At 45.8% G+C, this 23,827-nt stretch overlaps 1 protein-coding gene and 1 long non-coding RNA gene across 7 annotated transcripts in view; one reads left to right on the plus strand and one right to left on the minus strand.

Moving 5' to 3' along the window:
* Positions 1-8,349: 8,349 nt before the first annotated feature.
* On the minus strand, positions 8,350-15,911 carry LOC131085161 (uncharacterized). 2 transcript variants are annotated; one of them, XR_009114612.1, is made up of 4 exons: positions 14,663-15,911; positions 13,053-13,155; positions 12,618-12,643; positions 8,350-10,647 (listed from the first exon to the last, which is right to left on the minus strand). It is a non-coding gene; the product is annotated as an uncharacterized LOC131085161 (long non-coding RNA). The 2 variants fall into 2 exon arrangements; XR_009114611.1 differs by having other exon boundaries at positions 12,618-13,155.
* An 820-nt stretch (positions 15,912-16,731) lies between these two features.
* Positions 16,732-23,827, plus strand: part of MEIS2 (Meis homeobox 2) — a 172,683-nt gene continuing 165,587 nt past the window's right edge. For 3 of the 5 annotated variants that reach the window (XM_058025496.1, XM_058025495.1, XM_058025492.1), the window contains exons 1-6: positions 16,733-17,642; positions 18,649-18,881; positions 20,533-20,674; positions 21,166-21,216; positions 21,964-22,014; positions 22,925-23,074. In XM_058025496.1, the coding sequence (XP_057881479.1) occupies positions 17,631-17,642; positions 18,649-18,881; positions 20,533-20,674; positions 21,166-21,216; positions 21,964-22,014; positions 22,925-23,074 (639 nt within the window). In that variant the 5' untranslated portion in view covers positions 16,733-17,630. Of the gene's footprint in view, positions 17,643-18,038; positions 18,131-18,648; positions 18,882-20,532; positions 20,675-21,165; positions 21,217-21,963; positions 22,015-22,924; positions 23,075-23,827 lie in introns of those variants that run through there. The other 2 variants (XM_058025497.1, XM_058025493.1) reach the window with 2 other exon arrangements.

Raw genomic sequence — 23,827 nt, forward strand, 5'->3', positions numbered from 1 at the left:
TTCAGCCTGGCCTGGAGGAGGCCCCACTGCAATTACAACTTCCTGGCGTGGGAGGAAGAGGAGGGGCAGGTACTGATCTCTGGTCGCCAGTCGAGGCACCCTAAGGAATCAGGGAAGGTTTTGGTTAGATATTAAGAAAAGATTCTTCACCCAGTGAGTGGTTGGGCACTGGAACAGGCTCCCCAGGGAAGGAGTCACAGCACCAGCCTGACAGAGTTCAGATAGATAGTGTTTGGGCAGTGCTCTCAGGCAGAGGGTGTGACTCTTAAGGGTCCAGGAGTTGGACTCAATGATCCTGATGTGCCCTTTCCAACTCAGCTTATTTTCTGATTCTGAAAAAATGCAAGTTCTTGAAAGGAGTATTTATACTCTTGAACCTGGAAAGAGGTGTATAGAGGTATATAAATATAGATCCCACATAGAGAGCCAAGTGTCCCTTTATTTGATTTGATAATTCATAACACAGATGTGGCATTCAGGTGGTCTATTATGAGCTGCTCTGCATTGCCTGCTTCAGGTCACATATAACATACTAGGTCTGTAAATGTTTATATGCCGAGTCACAGGCCAGAATTCAGTATCAATAGACTTAAAGAAGGGCGTATAAATTAAGAGTAGAGATAATTGGTTGGAAAGATATAGAAAACCCCACAAAGAGCAAAGCAGAGAAGGAAATCTGGGAACGAATTAGAAGGTAAAATCCTGATTAATTTAATAAGAGACGTATGCTCTCTTGTTGTGATAATTTAACTCACTTTTTTCCATTTCCTTCCGGAAAAAGGAATTTTCCAGAAAATTAAAGTAACCCAACCCTTTGAAACTTTCACCTGACACAGGCTGTTGGTATTCTGCTGAACTGAAGAATGGTCTGTAACACCATTGATCTATTTTCATAAGTAATGCAATATCTAGTTAAAGCTGACTCTATCCAGGACAACCACATTTTTTAAGCAGCATTCACATTACACAGTGATGTGCACAATCTAAGTCTGAAGAGGTTAAATGAGTTTTGGTATTTATTTCCTTTGCTTACAGGCACACACAAGTTGTTTTTGACAATAATGTCTAATGTAAAGAGATGATAATTTCTCATTTAAATGAAGATGTGCTTTACTAAAAATGCTTAAGGTTATAAACAGGCAAACAAATCTTGTAGTATGTAATGTAAAAACAGCTTTGAACAGGGGTTACAAAGTTAATGTACTGGACATATGCTGGTACCTCACGTCAGAGGATCTCATATTCTCTTACTAATTCCATGTCACAGAACCACAAAGAAATTTACTTTGAGCTTCCTTTTGTAGGCTTGGAGGGATACATATAATTCACCTCTGATAAACCTGGCCAGTCATAGTGATGGAGCTGGAAGGAAGTCTAAGGCTTGATTTCAAGATCTCTGCTAAGACCAAAAGGTAACTTTCACTTTTGCTAAGGGGAGATTAATTTGTCTCTGCACAGATTGGGAAAACGTAAGGGAATGTTCCTGAAAAAGCAATTGAGTCTTTTACATTCCTGAGTTACTCTTTCTAACTTATCTATTGTTTATTCATGCTGAGATATACACAGATGTAAAGAATGTATTGCGGAAAGCTCTCTGAATTCAAGCATGGTACATACAGGTATCTTTTGATATTGTGATGGCGTGAGAGATACATTATCTTCTGACAAGCTCATGTAGGGGATTGGGCAGGACATAAGGTTATCCCTTTCCTAAGTTATTCGACATCTGTTTTTTTCCTTTTACAGTGTTTTGACAAGAGTTAATTGCCAGCTTCATTCAAGTGAGTGGATGGTTTTAAAGGCAGCACTGCAAGAAGTCATGTGCTGCTTCTTATAGAAGCAGAGTACCCTGTGCCATTTCCAAATGGATATCCCTTCTTGATTTTCCTGTCAGTATTGGTAAATGTATATATTTAGCTTCACCTGACCTGGCGGAGCTTCATCTGTCATGCCAGAGAGTAAGGCTGGCACATGGGATGTAAAAGTCATTGAAGAAAGGGAGTCAGTTTCTATATTAGAGTGAGTGTTAAGCAATCAAAATATAAACCCTTAGGAAAAACAAACACCCTGGAGAAATTTTAAATGGGCAGATTACTTCTGGCAGTTTTGCCTTTTGGTTCTGTATTCTTATCAACATTTGAAACCATTCAATTTCAAATATCCACAGAGCTCACAAATAAGACAGGAGACCCAATACTTTATTGATGCTTACAGACAGAAAAATTAAGAAGCTCTGAGTTAAACGGTCAGGCTGGCCATTCTTCAAGTGATCATTCTTTTAAATCCCTGTGCTCCAGCAATTTGCTGTGAGACTTGCAGCTTATCTGATTCCCACTTTTGAGAGCTAAATTCTCTGAAAGAAGTAGATAATCTCCACTGACTATGATTTTATGACAGGATTTTCATTAGCAGGTGATCCTTCTACTGAAGCCAAATGAAGTGAGTAATTATTCGATTTTGCAGTATTGTTGACAACTGAATTTTTGTCATACTAAGCAACACAACACAGGAGATTGGATACTCAATGGAAACTATAATTCTCCTGGGGGGAAAAAATTAGGAAATTATATCTGGTCACTTTATACCCACCAGGCCTCCAAGTAAATGCTGAATTGCAAAAAAATAGCACATTCAAAAAGAATATTTATGTGTCCCTTTCTCACTACATGTGCAGTATTTTTCTCCTATGTCACAAAAACTGTAACCACAATTTACAAGTATATGCACAATCAAATTGCTATTGATTTAGCAATGCCTTTCTTTGATGTCCGTTTCCTTAACCTCATTTATAAAGCTGTTTTGCATTATTTCAAACTGTCAATGATTTGTGACTCATGAATATTCAAATCTAATTTGCACTTACCTTTTTTGCATGCATGCTTACTTGTAATTTGTCTCATTTGCCCTTTGTTTTGTGTTTATTTTCAGGTTATTTAGTGAAGTAAACTCTGTTTTTAAAGTAATAGCATCAAGTTAAACACAAGTTGTGTAATTCTCACCTTACTACAGTCTTACATCACTGCAACTCTATTAACTTCCCTAGAGTTTCTCCAGCTAAAGTGAAGAGAAATAGGTCTGTGAGTTATTTTTACTGTTTTTTCTTTGTCTGTGTGTTCACATCAACACAATTTAGCATGTTTCATTGAAATTGCAGTGGCATTATTTAGTATTTTATTCAGAAAGAAATACCAAGATTGACTGTCTCATCCTAGTATTTCAAATTCTAGGACAATTTGTATCTCCAAATCCAAGTGAAAATTAAGTTGTTCCGCTGACTTAAAACACTTTTTTATCAGAAGAAAAAGAATTCATTTTATTTATTTTTAGTGGTAAATCCAGTAGAATAAATCCCCAATTTAAGAATACAGTACAATAATATACTCCTTCCCAGGAAAAACTCCACCTAACAAGTATACTGATTGCAGCACAGTGGGTAAAAAAATCCCATTCTTTTCATGCTTGTCTATCTAAAAAATGTCTGTTAAGCTGTTAGGTGCCTGAGGAAAGCTGGGCCAAGATATTGTATGGGATTTTTCCCATTTGTGGAGGATTGTGTCATGAGAGCAGTGACTCTCTCAAATTCTAAGAATCTTGCTAGATTTTCTTCAGTGAATCGAGTCTGGAAAAAAACAACAAAAAGAAATTTGTTTATGAATCAAAAAATATGATCTTACTTATCGAAAGACATTTGCCAGGGAAAGTGTTATGAAGTTTAACCAGGAGCAGGGGGAAGAAAGTCAATGGATTTTCCATAATGTTTGAAAGCTGAAGTTAACCTACAGTGGCAAACCTGGTTGTTCCTGGGTTCATGCTGCAGCCCTAGGTGCAAAGCAGCTGTAGGGGGTTCGGAGGCTCTTGTTTTGATCACGTTTGTGACCATACATGTGAACATTAAAGCAAGCAGGATTTTTCGCTGAACAAATATTAGATTCATGCATTTCCTTTGTGGACCAAATCCTGCTTCTAGTGGAAAGGAAGCAGGATCAGGCTGTCAATTAATACCTGCACAAAACTAAAGTATGCAAACATAGACAGAACTATTTCTTGGGCACTTTTATTATTCATTAGTCTCCTAAATAATTTCAAACAACCTTTTGGAAATAGAGCAAGTGTGATAGGTGATCAGTAACACATCAAGGGTAATGAAATTAAAAGCCCAAATGAACATAATGTGAATGACTGAAAACTGCCTAAGCTTTACTTGGTCAATGTTTTGAAGTAAAATGAAGCAAAATTCCTTCATATGATATGAGGTTCTCAACTGGGAAAAAGAGATCTGAGCCCAGAAAGTATAGCTGCATTCGTCCAAGGGTTCATTTCAAATGAATAGTTTCATCATCTCTTCCAGAAAAGAGAAAAATATTTCAAATGTTTATTTTTAGCTTGGCACATGAATAATAGAAATAAAAGGATCTGAGTATTTAATGTGAAGAAATTCTTAAATAAACTCAACATATGGGTTAATAATTACATATCAGTAGAGTTTTGGTTTTTTTCTAATACCACTACCATGCTTTTAAATGACAAGTCTCAGCTGTTGTGAAGTCCAAGGTATCTGTGTGCCCTGAAACACTGAAGAAATAGTATTATCCAGTATGACACATGCCTAGATATGTCTTATTGTGATCATAATATAGCCTAAAGGTAAGAATACAGAACAATCACTTGTGTGCTATTTTTTCAATGCTGTTTATGTTTGTCTACATCAAAGAAAAGCTTCTGGTAGAGCTATTTATATCATTGATCAATAGAACTATTAGTGATGGTTTATAAATGCATGAGACAAGTTTTAAATTTAGCATGTACTTTAAAAATGAAATCTATTAGTACATTAAGTTGATCATGTTTCATCACTGAAAAGCCAGTTCATCTTGAAAAATGCTGTTGAAAAAGCAGAATGTGCCACCATGACATGAAAGATACTTAAAGTGTCAAACAGAAGCCCAGACTGTGAATCACCAAAGTATGAATTAGAGGACTGATGTTTTCTTGTACTGAGGGTTTACTGGAAGAGTGGAACTGGACTGTCCACATTTACTATCATTGTGACCTGGCAAATTGAGTACTTCACACGTGCAGGTTTGGCGTCCTGCAGAACTACTTTGCAGAATCCTGTCTTGTATCCTCCATCCCTGTTCTCCTTCAGTCAGTGGGACTTTGGGACAGGTTTAGACTTCATATGAAGACTGTCAGCATGGAAAACATTGACAGAGATTCTCAGCACTGAGGCGTTTTTCTGTGAACTTGTGGTCCCCTTAATAGGTGAGGTGTATGGAATGACTGGCAGCCCTTCTGGTCAGTGAGGATTAAAACTGATGACACGTGTCTTGTCTTTTAGAGCTATTTGCTGTATAGTCACAGTGTAGGACAATTTCCTTTCTAATGTGCTAACATTAAAGTCAGTGGAGATTCAGCATAGATGAGTTTTGCTTTTTTCCTAGTGGTCATAGGAAAATCATGGTGAGTAGAAGTATGTAAACACAGTAGGATATTTAGATGTACATTTTAGACACAGGGCCTAATATTTGGAATTCAGAGCAGTCTCTGCCCTTTAACACCATTACCAAGGAGAATATCCCATCTAATTCACCATAAATAAAAACTCCTAGATCCTTTTATTCTAACATGGAAAACACAGTGATGTCTGAGAACTTGTTAAGTCTAGATGTTGTCCCTCTGTTTTCTCTTTGTTCTCCTGTGGGGACCATTTTCTTCTGTGAGAATGGGATCTTCTCTGCAGTGTTACTGTGAATCATCCTGCTCAGACTGACAAGACTCAAATGGAAGAATAAGATTTTCAAAATTATGAGCAACAGAGGGAAAAAAATAAAATTAGAACAATCATGGAGGATTCAGCTTCATAAAATTGTATGTATTAGCGACTCTATGTTCCCTAACTTACCTTATACCTGAGTTTCATTGCCTTCCATTAGTGAGGTAATTAATTTAGCAGGAGAGATGAAAGGAGCTAGAGATGACAGCAGACATGGGTGAGAAAGAAGTCGAATATAGGTCTGTAATGGTGGGCAGTGGAAAAGTGTTTTCGACATGCATTTTGTAAATGTTAAGAGAGCGCAAGGGACTGAATACAGAGGAGTGTGAGATGTTGTACCTTTTCTACTGTTTCATCCAGGGTTGTGTCCCGGTTATTTAAAAAAGGAAGGGCAAAGTCCTGCAATCCAAGGCAACATGTCTAATCTTCTTGTGTATCTTTGACCACTGACAACGAAGGGTTAATCTAAAACCCCCTAAACTAAAGTTCTTCCTGCTTGGGTGGAAAATATATATATACCTAAGGCTTTTTAAGAGAAATGTTGTACCCAAGAACTGTTTTGTGAGCTGGGAGTGTTGTACTGAACCTCTGGGGCAAATGTTTGCATTGAATTGTTGAAAGAGACTGAGATTGGCAACGCCACCCTGCCCTTGGCTAATGAGCCTTCCCCGAGAGAATATCAAGTGCAATTACCTTTCAGGGAATAACAACATACCAAAGAACCATGGACCCTGCAGAGAAAAACGAAACACACATTCGTAGGTAGAACCTGCTATGAATCAGCATTAATTATCCAATAGAGGGAACGAGCTTGCAATAAGTCTCAGTTCCCAACTCACACCATAGATCACAGCAAACGTGAGCTACTTATAGAAAAAACATTTGCAAAGTTCAGTTTGCCCCAACCCCCCTCCTCTCCGCATACACTTCTGCACTTTAGTTGTACTTGCAGGTTGGCTTCTGGGACAGCTTTCCCTACCCACGGTTTGGGGGTGACTGAGAGGCGATAAAAGAGGGCTGGTGGCAGTGAGTGAGGCTTCCGAGCGTCAGTAGTACAATGAGGCAAGGACTCATTCGAGGTTTCACAGGTGCCGAAGTGGCCGAGGACACCTGGCTCCTCTCAGCAGTGGTCAAGGAGGTCGGGCTGCAGGGCGGCCGCCTGCCCTTGGCTGCAGAGCGGGGCAACCATCCCCCCGCGGCTGGTGGTCCGGCAAAGACATAAACAGGGGGAACTGTCCCGGGAGACGGGCTCTTTGCCGTGCACATTCCTAAGAAGGAGAATGAGGCAGAAGGCGGGAAGGCCGCATATTTCGGGTTGAGCTAGCGGGAAAACGCGCGGAATTGCCAGCGCTAAGGCGGTGCGGGGGGATGCTGGCCGCCGCCTTTGTGCCGGGGCGGCGGCGGGGGCTGCGCGGGGCGGCGGCGGGGGCTGCGCGGAGCGGAGCGGGCCCGGAGCGGAGCGGGCCCGGAGCGGAGCGGGCGCGGAGCGGGCGCGGAGCGGAGCGGGCCCGGAGCGGAGAGGGCCCGGAGCGGAGCGGGCGCGGAGCGGAGCGGGCGCGGAGCGGAGAGGGCCCGGAGCGGAGCGGGCCCGGAGCGGAGCGGGCCCGGAGCAGCGCCGCGCCCGCGGAGCCCCGCGCAGCCCTCGCAGCTCCCCGGGGAGCCGGGAAACCCCGCCGCGAACTCTTCGGACGTGAAAGCGGCGCGGAGCGGGGCCGGCTGCTTTGCTGAAAACAGGCACATGTATATTGAGTTTGTCAGGGATCATAAAATGCGAATTGATTATTCAAACAGCCATTGATTATAAAAGAATGCTTACTGCAGCAATGGGAAAGGTTAAAAGGAAATTGACCCTCTGCGTACGTGACATAAAGTCATTAGGTAAATGAGATATTCATACGGGGTGTAATCAAGGTCATGCTAATTTTATTTGCGGTATTCGACTCAAATCTAGAGCTTCGTTTGGGGACAGCAAATTGTCGCCGAGGGAAATGAACCGCCAGGTAGACCACAGGTGTCGTAAAAAAAATCCCAAAAAAACCCAGGTAAATAAAAGCCGAGTAGGGAAGTAAATTGCCCCGAAGCCCCTTGTCCGGGTGGGCGCGGACCCCAGGCCAGCCCCAGCCCCGGTGCGGCCGCGGGGGCCGGGGCCGGGGCCGCGCCCGAGGAGCGGCGCGCAGGGTCGGGCTCCCCGCAGGGCTCTTCTCACCTCGCTGCTCCCGGGTCCCCTCCGACCAGGGAAAGCTGGGAGTGCGAGCAGTGTCAAAGATCCTCGCCTCTCCCAGACAGGATGAGAACTTGTAAAAAAATTAGATTTATTTATGCACATATTTATCCCCTCTAATTATAGAAATTAATCCTCTTACTTATGACTAAAAGGTAACGTCTAAGGCGTCCCTTTGATGTTTAACAGCATCATTTGTGGCTAACATTCCAACTGATTAAGGAATAATTGTTGTTAAATGCTTTACAAGTGGATAGTGTTTAATTGAGAGGCATTCATAATTTTACGGCTTACCACAAAATGAAACGTAATTAAAAACGCAGAAACTTCCAACTGATTTTGTTCCAATTATGTTTATTGTTCAGACTAATTACTGCACAAGACGGGGTACTTTTCCCCATGTCTAAATGGCACACGCTTCCCAAGTACACCCTTGCAGGTTTTTCTTTTCCAGGTACAGGCTTGGGACGGCTTTCTGCAGCCTCCGCTCTCCCCACCCCCCTCCCCATTATAATTAAATGCTCCAGCCTTTTCTTCTCTCCCCCATGCAACACCTTGAGATGTGAGAAAGTGATGGCAGCTTTCTTCCCTCGGAGCTCGAAGTAATTGTAGAAGGGCTGATGAATTTCTTGAAGAAACACTTGCCACACACTGAGGAAACCATCTCCTAGCAGGATTTTACAAACCAAAGTAAACAAAGCACCCCAGGGGCGATTTCCTCTTTTTGCGCAGCGTACTTCTCAATTTACCTCAGAAGGGATCACAATCACACAAGAGAGTTACAACAGAAATCATACTTGGTTTGGGAAACATATTCTGTACTAGAAGCAGAGATATTGAAAGTGTTCAAAGGAAGGGACAGTCATTAAAATACCTGCCAGGCGCGCTGCCATTCCCTTAACTAACCTTCCTTCTTTCCCGTGAACTCAGAAATCTCTTCAGCATCTATTTAAACACAGATATCCCGGGGGGAAGGGGGGGGATGGTTTGCAGGAAGGGGGAAGGGGAAAGAAACCAACCCACATAGCCCTCAGGTCCATCTCACCAACACCTTTAAGCACCCTTGTCCTCGGAAAGGGGTGGGAAATAAAGTTACTTGCCTAATTTCACTGTTCTATCGAAGAGAGTTTATTGTGCAAACGGACTTATTTATTTATTCCTGAGTTTCTCTATCCCTCAGCTGGGCTCTTGGAGAAAATTAGAGAGTTGCCTGAGATTATGCTAATAAAAAATAACTGCTTGCAGTTAAAGGGAATAATCACATCGATCAGACCCTGATAAAATAGGGGCGGGGGGCATCAAATGTCCAACACTGCTTACAGTTTGCTTTTTTCCTTTGGGCTCCAAACCATTAGGAAAGGATCACACACGCATTTATTGCTCCTTTTGTCTCCTTCTTTCTAGCAGGATTCAAACCCCTGTGCGGGTGTGCGTGGTTCGAGGGGTTGTTGCTCTCTTTGGGAAGGCTGTGGCATTCACAGGTGTGCTTCGGCTCCTCGCTGTAACCCTGTACAATTTCCCAATTCTCCTGGAGGGTTTAATCTAGGTGTGAGAGTAGGAAAGTGTTTAAATTCTACTAGGGAAATAAGCGGGGCCGGGGGAGGGAGGGGGAAGGGGGGAGGAATTCCCTCTTTTGGCGAGTCAGAAATAGCCCAAGCTTTCCAAATGGATGTTAAAATTGGACATAATGGAGCAACACCTCCTTTTTTTTTTTTTTTTTCTCCTTTCCTTTTTCTTTTTTTTCCCTCTTCAGGTATGAGTCTTGAATCCTTTCATTAAACTGACACAGATTTCCAGAGATGGAGAAAAGGAGGGGTATCTGAGGTGGACATTTTATGTAAATGAGCAAATCCGAAATGTATTACAAATCCACTGTAATAAAACTGACAGTTTTGACAGTATTGACAACATAAATATATGTTGGAACACAGCACTTTCAGACACTTAACCGATGAAGCAATAAAAAGATTCGACTACAATATTTCAAATAATCGACATTGATGTTTTGATACATCATTTTTATACCTCGAATCGATCTATCACTCTATGACCGGTCAATTTTAAGTAAAAATCTGCTGCAATTATTTACGCTATTGCCAATGACGACCTAATAACTGTTTTCAATTAATTACAGCAAAACTAAGCATTATGAGGACTAACCGGCCACATATTCCATTGTATGGCATTTCTTGTATGGAGAGCAAACACATATATGTGTATTGCATTCTCTTTGTGGGATCAAAAGAAAGACATACAAAGACGATCACAATCTTGAGGGGGGTGGTGGTGGGAATAAAAAGCAACCTCTTTTCGGGAACACACCGCCGGCTCTCACCATGTACTTCTAGGAAACACGCTATAATATTTTGTCAGCTCTCTCTCTGTGCAATACCAAACCGGGCTCTCAGGATTTTTTTTTTTTTTCCTTTTCTCTTTGGGCTCTGCACAGAATCCCACTTCAAACAATGGGCCGAGCAGTTCTTGGGAAAAAAAAAAAAAAAAAAAAAAAAGGAAATTCGTGCTTCGAGTGATTGCCTGTGTGTTGTAAGAGTCTCCGGATCATTTCAAAAGAGTTAGGAGTATATTGTTCTCTCCGGACCGAGAACTCCAGTGTAAAAATGAGAGCGCTCCTCTTCTGGAGTTTTACAGGCAGCTGGAGAACAAAAGGGGATATTTTGAGTGAGCTAGAGCAGAGCTCTGAGCAGAGTTTGAAGCCTTTGCAGATTCTCTGATATCACCCTAAAGCCATTTACTTTGCCCTGACTGTCCTTTTGGTTCCCATGTTATACTGGAAAGATTAAATTTTTTTCATACTTCGGGATTCTTTGAACAATTGCAAACTAGATTTTTGACTACCCAGTGCAAACAGTACTAGTGGGAAACCCTGACAGGTTTGTGGTTGTTTTCTTTTTTTATTTCTTTTTTTCTTCCTCTCTGGTGTGTGATGGAAATACACGTCGACTGTTTACGGTCTCCACTTTTACAAACACCCCACTTCTACAAACATTCCAGCCTTAATAACATAATTAAAAAAAAAAAAAAGATCCCATCTCTTCCCTGACTTCAGCGCTTCGCACCCACCCGTTTGACATAAGCCGGACAAACGGGAAGGGGTTCATCCCTCTGCCCCTTCCCGCGGCGGGTTTGGCCCCTCAGGGATGGAACCCGGCACTGGGCCTCACCACGTCCCGCGGGGGCCGCTGAGCTGCGCGGCGGGAGCGAGCCCCGTGCCCGGCCCCGGCGGCTCGGGCTGGGCTGGAGCCCCGCCAGATAGCGCTAGAGGGCCGCTGATGGATGGAGGGATGGGTGGATGGATGGGTGGATGGCAGCCCCGCCGGGGCAGCGCCGCGCACGGCCCCGGGCCGCGGGCACACCGCGCTCCGCAGCGCAGGCCCAACCCGCGGCGGGCCTGTCTCCTGCGGGGCCGGGGGTTTCCCCCTAAAAAAAAAAAAAAAAAAAAAGAAAAAGGCGGAGGGGTGGGATAAGGAGTAAAAAAGCGAAGTAACAGGTAAATGAACCTCCTCCTAATCCAGCTCCCAAAGATCTCAGTCGTACCGCAGTCGAGGTCAAGAAAAGTTCACCGTGATGGGCTACCATTGACTTTCAGGACTAGAAAGATTTTCGACAAATAATAACAAGTTACTGAAAAGCGAAGTACACCGCTGGCAGCCGGGGGGATCAGGGTGAGGAGCTAAATGAACCCAGTGATCTGCAGAAGCTAAAACGTGCATGATTTCACAGGGGCACCCGAGATGGGACCTCGAAGTCTTGCAGCTGCGGGACGTCGGAGGCGAATCAAAGAGTGCTGAGACGAATAAAAAGTGACTGAAGTTGTAAAAAACAACCGTAAGGGCAAAGGAGAGTGTGGTAAAGAGCGGGTTTGGGGGTAGGAATTTAACTGTGGCACAATCCTGATTATAAAAAGAAAAAAGTACTATTTAAACTCCACACTTCGTCTTGCAAGCAAAACAAAAAGTAAAATTCACGTGAATTTCACTACGGTGACACGGTGGTGTCCCGCGTGCATATTTTATCAGGCAGATTGCTTTCTTCATTTATTATGACACATTGCCTAGAATGATAGTTCGAGATAAAAAGCCAGTTCGAATATGCTAAATTTTTCGCTGTGTTCCATGATATCCTTGACCCGTCTAGGAGGAGTTTTGCTTTCAAATGCAGTCTACGTGTTACCGAACACAATGGCATCCTCCAAAATACTTGAACTCAGCACACAAACAAACAAACATTGAATAAAGTTACAAACAAGATTAAGGTTCAAGTTATTTGTCCCTGTAGCAAGGCGTCAATTGTCCTAACAGATGTAGGGACGTTAAGAGGATTTAAACCGTGCGAATTTAATAAACCAGATTAGCAATAGGTGCTTTCCACAAGTGCTAAGAACCGGAAAGTAAATCTAGCCTAAATTACCCATCGGACCGGAGGATCACCTACAAGGAGAGCTCAAAATTTCCTACAGGGTACAATAGGATTTCGTGCAAGCATGGCTTGTTTCCCCCTAAAAATTTTCTATTTGCATTAAATCTTGTGATAGGAGCACACGCGCGTGCAAAACAGTGGTTTAAGGTCTCCGGTGGGATTTATTCTTGAAATCTGAAATATTACCTGTTGTGCCATCCGCTTTTGCAAGGCTGTGGAAAAAGAGAGAGAGAGAAGGAGGGAGGGAGAGATGTAACGAGCAAGCAAGAGAGGCATGTCTCAAAGCCAGCAAAGGACTAAGATGCCACACTTCGGAAAGGCTGATTGAAAACAGACTCTTCTTAACTTTTAGAGGATTTTCTCTCTCGCTCCCTCCGAGGGCTAAGAAGCCGATTTGGGAGTTTGAAGGGAATAGGTTTCAGCATCCATATTTGTTCTGGTGCACTTGTAAAATGCGATTTGAAGAGGATCTTTAGCCCTCTGATTGTCTTTGTATTGTTTTTCTTGAAACGGATCTTTTGCCCTTAATGAATCCCCACACAGCTGGACAGCTCCTGCTCGGACACTGAGAGCGCTAACCCCAAACTGACCCCAATTTGACACCACAAGATGAAATTTTACCGCCTGTTAAAACCATTTCCAGCCTCGGCAAAAGGAGCTGGCGGTTGACTGAGATGCACTTCCATACCGGACACCTCATTTCTCTTTGGACTTTTGAGCCGATCTATCAAAAAAAAAAAAAAAAAAAAAAAAAAAAAAAAAAAAAAAAAAAAAAAAGGAAAAACCCAGGCACCACCCCGACTCGTATCTATCCTACACTTTTCCTGAAAACAGCCCTCGCTCTGAAAGTGATGCAGGAGAAATGGAAATTAGCCATTTTAATTTTCCCGAATTACTTTTTTTTTTTAAAAAAAGAAACGTCACTAGTCGGGGGAGGTAAATAAAAAAATCACCTAAGTATGTGAAAGCCCTCACCCTCTGCACGCACGTATCTCATTTTCCTCCGAGTTCCCAACAGCATCTTTGTTAATACATGAGTACATTCACTTAAGGGCGCTAAATTGAGATCCCTTTTTAATGGCTAAACTGTAGCGCTTTATAAACCACCTTCTCTGTGTGCTTTAATCTACTGGGATAGTGATGAGGAAAAAGGCTTCAACTCTTTTCACGTGAAAAAAAAAAAAAAAAAAAGACACAGGAGGAACATGAAAGATCTTCATTTACTATATGAAATTTCACTTTCTATCAAGTTAAAATAATTTTTAAAAGTTGGTCCCTGTCCCAGATTACAAACATGCACAGCAGGGCAAGACAACGCAGGGGGTTAATTAGTTTAGGAGGGGGAAAAAAATTAAACAATTGAAAGGAGCAGCACTGAACACTGCACAAGTCTTTGGCTGCTTTTTTTCAGCTTTGCTTTTAGTCTGTTTTCTCAGAATTTCTTAGTCAGGGCGGCTGAGATCTACAGAGACTTCTGCGTAAAATAGAATTAGCAAAAAAAAAAAAAAAAGTGGCATAAAATTATATACTAAGCAATAAAATAATTTCTTCTATGGGAGCCAAGCAATCTAACTTTTTTTGAGAAGGAAATTGATGAACTTCTCTTACAGCCTGAGGTCTAAAAAAATGATGGAGCCTTAAATGTAGCCAGATTACTTTTGCACAGACAGTTTATAAGGAAAGACCTCTTCTTTGGTGATACTGAAACTATTTCAAAAGAGGCACATTTGTGTATCTCAAGAGACAAGGCTCTGGGTTTGCACTGCCACGGTTAAAAAACAAGCTTGGAAGCTACAAATATTTGAACCACGTCTTCTAAGCTGGCTGCATCACAAGCAAATGATTCCATGCAAGTTGAGAAATCTGGCATCTTTGGGGCACGGGGCGGGGGGGGGGGGGAGAGGGGGGAAGGGAGGGGGAAGAAAGAAGGGGAAAAAAACCCCAAATAACATTCACCGATGAGATGACTAGATCTCTTAAAAAAAAAAAATCTGCTAGAAAACTACAGCTGTAAAAGTAGGAAAGGATTTGCATAACCTACTGCTCTGTAGGTCTCCGCGCACCCAAAGGATTAGCCAAGCATTCATTACCATGAATATCTTGAATTACGTTACCGATTTATACGACAGAGTATAAAATACTGCACAAGAAGACTGGCTTTTTCCCTGCGAAATGAATTGACTTAACCACTGCTTGAAAGAGATCTACATACTAAGGGCTCTTCTACTCACCTCTCTTTACAGTCCCGTGAAAGTCAGTCACAGCAATTCGGTTGCTCTTAGGACTAGCTTTAATCTTGGAGGAGATCCTCTAGGAAAAAGAAAACCCCGTGTCTGCTCTCCGGCTTCTGGCGGGTTTTAAGCAGGGTGCAACTCTGGCTCTAAGTAGGAGAGGGACTTTTCTCCGTATTCCCCTCATATTTGTAAATACAGCCCTGCTCTGCAGGGCTCGGCGCTAGCGGAACATGCAGGAATGCCCACTGGCGTTTGTCAGCTCTCCACACTATCTTTCTTTATACGTGAGGGCTGATTTCCCGCAGACATCATTGTTATGATGGCTCATTTAATCAAACTGTTTAATTGCTCCGGTAATCACTATCATCATCACAGGTACTCAATCATTCATCATTTTGGAGGGGTTTATTGACCTCTGAAGCTCATTCCCTTCGCCTATTAAAATCAGGCCAAATATCTATAACTACCCCTTGAGTCATTTTCTTAAAGTTAAAAAAAAAAACCTCTGAAAAGCATCGTCATCACCACGAAAAGCAAAGCAAACCAAAATCTAACGGAATAATATATTTTCTGCCGTGTATTTTCAAAAGCCATCTATGTATGAGGCCACATTCACAAACGGGTACATAATCATTGATAAATTCCACTATTAACGGGATAGTCTGTTTTAGATTTTATGTGCAGGGGACCGTGAACGAGGGTGGGGGGTTGGGGAGGACAAAACTGCAGCAATCGATAGTTTGACCATCGCTCCTCCCCTAAACTTCAAGCATCCCCCATGATTGATGATCCCGGGTAGCTTTGGTAATTGACTGCTCTGAGGTAAGGCATGGTGTAGCTTCAGCGAAGTGATTGGGCGAGAGAAACGCACCAAAATTAACGCGCGTGTGTGTGTGTGTGTGTGTGCCTGTGCGTTCGGAAAAGTTCATTCGGTACTCAAGGGTGGGGGGGGGGGGATGCATCATCTCACTTAATTTGCTAAATAACCCCACTGTAATTAGCACTACCATTAGAAGGCATTACCGAGCTAATACTCCAGCATACATTCCACAAGCGCAACGTCGATAAACGGTAAAGTCCAGCAACACACACACGTAAATACTGCGCTCACCGCCGGATCCGCTCAAAACGAACACGCAAACAGAAATCTACATAACATCTGGATCTCTCCTACAAAAGACTGAGCAAGACTTTGTTTTTAAGCCCTTTACAAAGCCTGGCAGCCTAATCGCAAAACTAAAAGGGATTTCCCCCTCTTCCCTCCGCCTCTCCCCGCCCCCCCCTCCCCTTCAAGACATCCAGAGCGTGTTTGATAGCAGCGATCACTTAATGAAGAGCGGTGCCCGGCGCGGTTTGCACGAGGCGCTCTCCCCATGCCCCGGAACGTCCGTTAGTTGTTGGCGGCGCACAATGAGCGCTCCGGGGGCAGCGGCGCGGCCGGCGTTGCGGCGCGCCGGCGGGGCCGGGCGCGCGGGCCCGGAGCAGCCTCCCCGCGCCCGGGGCCGCACCGGCTCCGCGCGCCCCCCCCGCGCGCTGTAGCTCCCGGTGCCCGGGGCTCGCGCACCGCGCGCGGCAGCGGCCGGAGCCGCCGACCCGAGCCAGCGGCCCCGCGCGCGCCGCCAGACGCCCCACGCCGCGGGTAATCGGAAGGTATTTGGTTGCTCAAATAATCTAGCGCAAACCGACCCGGGGCCGGGCTTCTACCGCACTTTTCTTCTCGCTCTCTGCAGTTTCCCCTGCCTCTCCCCCCCTCTCGCACACACGCACTCTCCCTGTCCTTCCTCCCCTGCCTCCCTCCCTCGCTCCCTCCCTCGCTCCCTCCCTCCCTCCTCCCTCCCTCGCTCCCTCCCTCCCTCCCTCTCGCTCGCACGCTCGCTCGCTCCTTCCTACACGCCGTGCTTCGCTCGGGGCAGGGGCTGCTGCGCGGCTCCCCCCGCGCGGCGCCGCGGCCGCCCCGCCGCCGCGCTGCGCATCCCCGGCGCTCCGCCGGCTGGGGCGCCCCGCCGCCCCGCGCCCGCGCCCGCCGCCGCGCCCCGCCGCTCCCCGCCGCCGCCGCTCCCCGCCGCCGCTCCCCGCCGCCGCCGCCGCCGCGCTGCAGGACTGGCTATGGCCACCACTACTTCCGGGTTCCGTCACTTCATTCTCCCGCCGATCAGCGCCGCAAAACTGAGCCTCTTCTATAAGGCAGCCGGCAGCCAACCTGCCAACACTTACTGACACTCACTCATCCCAGGGAGTGAGGGAGAGAGGGAGACAAAATACCTGCCGGGAGGAAAAAAAAAAAAAAAAAAGGAGAGAGGGGGAAGTCCGGGCTTTGCAAACTATTCAATTTTTCTTCGCATCTTTCCCCACCCCCCTTCACAAGTACTTTGAAAAAAACAAAACAAAACCAAAACCAACAACCCTATAAGCGATCCTAAAGGCAAAACCCGAGCACGGAGTTACTGGAAGAAGAAACCGGGGTTAAAAAGATTCCTCCTCTCTTCTTCATCATCATCAACCATCATTCATTCACTACCTTGACATTCCCTGGCTTTGATTGACAGCTGGAGTGGCAAAAAGCCATGAGACACGACAGTTTGGTTACATGTGGGTTGCTGACGGGCCGATCGTAACCTTCAGTTTGGGGGCTTGACAATTTTTTTTTTTTTTTTTTTTTTTTTTTTTTTTTTGCGTAGAGAAAGAAAAAAGGAAAAAGAGAGACAGAAAAAGGAAAGAGAAAGAGACAGAAAAAAAGAAGAAAACACAGAAACTCATCGTGGTTCTTGACTGTTTTTTATATATTGTTGTTGTTATTGTTGTTGTTATTACTATTATTTACCCATATTGGAGGATAGGAGAAGTCTATAAGTGGGTTGCAAAAAAAAAAAAAAAAAAGGAATCTTCTTCACTCTAAATCACTTTCTTTGCTGGACTGGGATATTAAATATACGACACATCCAGGAGTTTATTGGAGCGCAGACTGATGGCGCAAAGGGTAGGTTTAAATCTCCAACACTTACCTATATATAAATCCTCTCTTAAGAGGGGCCTGTCCGATTTGCTCTCCTCTGTTGCTGATGATGATGGCGGCCACTATTAAAAAATAGCAGCAAAAATTATTCTCTGGCTTTTTGTGTGTGTGCATGAGTGTCTCTGTGTGTGTGTCTCTCTGCAATTGTTCCACGCTTTTTTCCTCTCTAGCTTTTTCCCCAGCAGCGCGAATTCCCTGCTCTCTGCCTGCTCAGTAGCACGGGTTTCACAGGGGAAAGCTTGCTCTGCTGCTGCTGCTGCTGCCGCCGCCGCTACTGCTGCTGCCTAGCAAAGACTAAGAAATACATATGTGTGTCTGTGTATATACGAATGTATATATATGTATACACATATAGCTGCTTCTTTTTTTTTTTTTTTTTTTTTTTTTTTTTTTTTTTTTTTGTCTCTGGCTGTGACAAGGACAAGGGGAATTGCCACTAAATAATGTTTCTGGTAACTTTCAGATTATTACCCTCTTTATCTACCTCCCTCCTCCCCACACATCCTACCTTTCCTCTCTCCTTTCTAGTGTTGATTTATTTATCTAGTTGGTTTTGATTCTGCTTGTTTATTTTTTTTCTTCTTTTCTAATGCAGAGTAACTCTAGTTTCTCTCCTTCGTTTCCTTCCTTTTCATCCCTGTTTCCTTGTTAGGGTTTCTCCTGCCTGTGCTGAAGAGGACCATCTTCCCCCACACACTCAGACAGGCAAACACACTTTCCCCTTTTACCTCTTCTCGCACCCCCACTCCTTCTTCAGCCCCTCCAGCCTCTGCTCCCGGTCCCAATTGATTTCATTTTTAGCATTTCTCTCTCTCTGTTGTGGCTGTTCTTGTTTTGTTTTGCTCTGTTTGTGTCTGTCCGGGTGCTTTACTCTCTTCTGACTTTTGTTGTTGTTGTTTGTTTGTTTTTTTTATTCCCCCCTCTCTTCTCTTTCTTTTTCTTTCTTCTCTTCCGGCCCGCTTTTTGACAGTACGATGAGCTGCCCCACTACGGCGGGATGGACGGAGTAGGGGTGCCGGCGTCCATGTACGGGGACCCCCACGCCCCCCGGCCGATCCCCCCGGTGCACCACCTCAACCATGGGCCGCCGCTCCACGCCGGACAGCACTACGGCGCCCACGCCCCGCACCCCAATGTCATGCCGGCCAGCATGGGCTCCGCTGTCAACGACGCCCTGAAACGGGACAAGGATGCGATCTACGGGTAGGTGCCGCCGGGCCGCCCGGCGCCAGGGCCCGGCCCCGCAGCGCGGGTGCCCGCGGAGCGGCCGGGGCAGGAGCGGAGCGGGAACGGGAACGGGAGCGGAGCGGCAGCGGCAGCGGCAGCGGGAGCGGGAGTGGGGCGGGCAGCGGGAGCTCCCGCGGGGCCGCGGCGGCAGCGGCCAGCCGGGCCCGGAGCGGAGTGGGGCGGGGGGAGCCCCGAGAGCCCGGAGGGAAGGCGGCGGCAGGGCAGCCCCCGGCAGCCCGCTCGGGAGGGAGACCCGCGCGGTGGCACCGCCGTGGCCCGCGATCTCGGGACCAGGGCGATCCCAGCCTGACTCGGCTGAGGTGCCAGCACCCGCGGGAAATGGGTGCTGGAAAACAGACGGAGGCTGGGTTGGAGAGAGGTGGTGTTGCCTTGTCCTTCCATTTTTCTTTTTTTATTTATTCGGTTTTTTCCTCTTTTGTGTTTTTTTGGGGAGTTCTTTTCTTACGCATGGGTTTTTTTTAAATTTCTTAGAAAGGCCCCACTTAGGAGTTAGAGACTCGTATTGCTCTGGATTTTAGTTGGAGAAGTGTTGTTCTGGTGTTCTCTGTGCCATAATACCACTCTTCCAACTTTGTAAATAAAGAGCTATTCACATCGCGGAAGGTAGTAAGAATAAAAGGGATTCACTTCTTGCAAGCAGCTCTTCCCAGTGACAGAAGACATAAATACATTGGGGGCAATGAGCTGAATTTTCTATTTAAGAAAGAAAGAACATGGGGAAAAAGAAACCCATACCCAAGGGTTTCTCAAGCCTGCACCAGGGCTTTGCTTGGAGGGAATGACACCGATTCCCTTCAGTGCTTTTTGGAAAAAATACTAACTGATCCTAAAAGGAGAGCTAGTAACATCTATGACAGAGTGTGGGGCCTTGATCATACACTAAAGGAGAAAAGAAACAAATGCATGCTTACTACTTAGCACGCAGATAATTTTTTTTTTCTGACTACACCAACTATGGGAAAATATTTCGCGAAGTGCTCCCTTCCTCCACCCCCTCCCCAGCTCACTTATCTGGACAGATGGTATTTTACTTGGGTGTGCTTCCTAAGCCAGGAAACTTCACCACATTTTTGTTAGCAGGCCCCTTGAAAAATAAAATTACGTATTAAGTAGTTTGCAGTTTGCCTAGCTGTACTCTCGTTTTAGGTCATAGCTGGAGGGTAGGGATGGGATCTTCCAGGTTTTGCGGTATTTTAAGCTGTGGCAAAAGTGTAACATTCTCAGTTGAGCTGCTGCTGAGCCTTGTGCGTTTAGAGAGGTCACTTTTGTCCTCGTCGGTGAGGACTGCACGGGGAATGTGGCTCGGGCATTGCAATTATAAAATTAAAAAAAAAAAAAAAAAAAAAAACAAAAAACAAAAAACAAAACCCCAAACAAACAAAACAACAACAGCCAGCTCACCACCAAAACCAGTATTTTTATTTCAAAGTCTGGTTCTTCAGTGCTCTGCCCGGAGCATTAGTGCGAGACTGCACAGTGTGGCTGTGTCCGTGTGTCCGTGCCTGTATGTCCGTGCATTAAAGAAAAAAAATACTTGTTGATTACAGCTCTTCTTTCCCCCTCTCCCCCACCCCCTCCCCTCTCTTTGTGTGCCACCGCCCGGTAGGCACCCGTTGTTCCCCCTCTTAGCTCTGGTCTTTGAGAAGTGCGAGCTGGCGACCTGCACGCCCCGGGAGCCCGGCGTGGCCGGCGGGGACGTCTGCTCCTCCGACTCCTTCAACGAGGACATCGCCGTCTTCGCTAAACAGGTCGGGCACCTCTCCCCCGCCCCCGGCCCTCACGGCGCTCCCGCCGCCCCCTCCGCGCCCGGCCCCGCACGGCCGCGCTGGCAGAGGGGCAGCCCCCCTTTCCCCGCGCCCCTCTCGGCGGGCGGGGTGCGCCCTGCTGGCCCGGCCGGCCCCGAGCTCCCCCCTGCCGGCAGCCCCTCCACGCCGCCGGGCTGGCACTGCCGGGCCTTGCCCTCCTGCGCTGGCCACAGGGAAAGGTGGCTGCGGCCGAGTTCTGGAGGGGAAGCAGGCAGGGGACCCTCAGGAGAAGGCTCCCGTGGGACCGGCGGCCGGCTCAGTGCCGGACCTGCAGGAGCGGAGCGGGCTTCTCTCCGCAGCTCGGTGACCCGGAGCGCTCGGCCGGATTTTGGTAGCGGCCGGTTCTGTCAAAGGCATTTTCCCCTTTCGGGCGATCCGGTTACGGGAGTAAAGACAGCAGCTGTAGTTCACGCCGCTTTTCCTCCTTATTGCAGGTCCGCGCCGAAAAGCCACTTTTTTCTTCAAATCCAGAGTTGGACAATTTGGTAAGGCCTGCTCCCTCTTCCACCGCGCTCCCTGTCGCCCTTGCCGACCCCTCCGCCCCGGAGCGGGCCGAGCGGCGCGGCCGGGCAGCGGCGGCCGGGCCGGGCACCGGGTGCGCCGGCGTGGGAGCGGGGCGCCCGCCGGTCGGCAAGCTGCCGTCAAGGGGCTTCAAAGAGCTTTATTCTTAAAGCCAGTCAGAGCAAAGTCTCAAGCCCCAATGCATTGCAAAGCTGAGTTTGAAAGCCACGGGAAGCTAAAAGTGAAGGAAGTAACTGCTTAAGAAGAGAGAGCTGGAGATTTCTAATGTAATTCTTTTGCTAATGTGAACGATTTCAATATTCAAAGTGCCTAAATCCGCTTGTAAAGAAGATGCCAAACTATTCAAACACGCATTCACCCCCCTTTCTCCTGCGGGCGGGGGTGGGGGTGGGAGCGTGTGTTTGACTTCTCTGCGAACCCTCAGGGATGAGGGCCGGGGTGCTGAGGGGAACGAGGAGAGGAAGATGTTTTCTCCAAGATCGCGGTAATAAAGCGCTAATCACCGCTCCTGGAATAAATATGATAAAAATCAAGTGTTTAGGTTAAAGTTGATCAAAATTGTTAAAGCGTGACCAATGAGCTAAAATCCTGTATAATGACCGCGCGCCCTGACAATCCCCTTCTCCCCCTTTCCCACTCGGGCTCGCCGCTCTGCCCAGCCCCCGTGCTCCTGTCTCCCACGTAACCCCTTGCTCAAAACTTTCTTGCAGATGATCCAAGCAATACAAGTACTAAGGTTTCATCTTCTGGAATTAGAAAAGGTAAGAGCCACGGAGGTGGGCGGGGGGCACGCCATTCCCTGCCCCCTCTCCCCTCGCCCTCTGCCCCCCCAGCTCCCTTCTTCCCGACTGTTTGGGCTGACTTGTAAACACGGCCAGAGAAGATAGGGGTAATGCATTGTGACACCGTAACCTGTGCCATCAGAGCATGTGACACCCGACAGACTTGCCCAGACCGTTTTTTCCCCTTTTTGTGTGTGTGCAATTTCAATATTTACTAATATTAAATATTAAACCCCTTTCATCCTTCTTACTCCTTTCCTCAGTAGAAGCTCTTTTTCCCACTCAGAAATATTATATTTAACAAAAAGAAATGAAACCACTCGTTCTCCTCTCCGGCTCTGGCAGGCACATTAACCCCAAGCAAGGACTAAATGTTTGGAAGAGGCAGGGGCCCCTGCAGGCGTGGGCAGGGGCTGTGCCCTGGGACAAGAATGGCTCTTCCCACAACCTCAGCAAGTAGCTTCATTTTACTGCTCCCGGCCATTTAGACCTTTTTTTAGCCCCGGTTTAAACTGATCCCGTCCCGAGTGACTAGTTGTACCTGTCTGGGTTGTGTACGCTCCGGAGATACCACCTGGGTCCAGCTCCCAGTGTTCCGATATTATCACCAAATCCGATTTTCTTCAGCACTCAAGTCCGAGCCCACTATCTCTCTCTCTAACTTGTTGCTGCAGCAAGTCTCTAGAGAATAATACGTGCTGCAACAATTTCTCTATTGTTTCCTTGCCTTCAACTATTGTCCCCCTTAATTAGAGTTACTTAGAGTTACTTGTGGAGTAGATCAGAGGGTTGAACTTGTTACAAAAAAAAAAAAAAAAAAAGAAAAAAAAAGTGCCGAAAACCGATATTTAGCCATTATTGATTCTATTATTCTTGTTATTCTTTTCAGGTTCATGAATTGTGTGATAATTTCTGCCATCGGTACATTAGTTGTTTGAAAGGAAAAATGCCAATAGACCTCGTTATTGATGAAAGGGATGGCAGCTCCAAATCAGACCATGAAGAACTCTCAGGATCTTCCACAAATTTAGCCGATCATGTAAGTCCTTCTGTTTTCTTTATGACACTTTTTAAAGTTTTTAACCTGCTTAGAGGACCTGTTCTGGATTTCCTTGCTTTGCTGCTGTTGTCTGTTAGTAGTGTTACTACCTTAACCTCCTGCAAGCTTGAATCCCATCTTCAAACTTTCTTCCCTTTTGCTTTGCAAAGTTGTAGAAATGCAAAAGACTCCTTCAGTTTTCATCTGTAAAGCATCGAGTTTGCAATGGTTTGTAAAGTTTCCTAGTCTGGGCGGCCTGGAGAGCTAGCAAACTGTTGGTTTGATGTGGGGATCAGTGCTTTCTCCTGTTCTTTGCCAACTTTGTAATCAATGCATCAATGTAAGGAAACACAGACAAGAAAGTTAGGAAGAAAGTTTGCTGATATGCTCCCCCCTCCCCTCTCGTGGGGATGACAAGTGATGAGAATAATTGGCAATACTACACTACATTAAAAAAAGGGGTTAGCACATTAGAGTTTCCAATGCTTTTGCTTTATAGCAACTTATTGTCAGAATATGGACTTATTGCCAAACGCCTGAAGCATCTTCATAATAAAAGACAGTAACCTTGATGAAGCAATTATTAACAATGTATTACAGAAAGTTGGAGAGAATGATGATTGAGTAACCGTAGGTTAGCGGTTGATTTTAACACTTTTGGAGTTGGTGAATTAGTGTAATGTGTGTAGTACTGAACATTGGTGTGCATGAAAGGAGAGTGCCTTTGTTTTTTCTGAGTTTTGGAATGGCTCC

Source organism: Melospiza georgiana, chromosome 6 (genome assembly GCF_028018845.1).
Source record: "Melospiza georgiana isolate bMelGeo1 chromosome 6, bMelGeo1.pri, whole genome shotgun sequence".
Taxonomy (NCBI): Eukaryota; Metazoa; Chordata; class Aves; order Passeriformes; family Passerellidae; genus Melospiza; species Melospiza georgiana.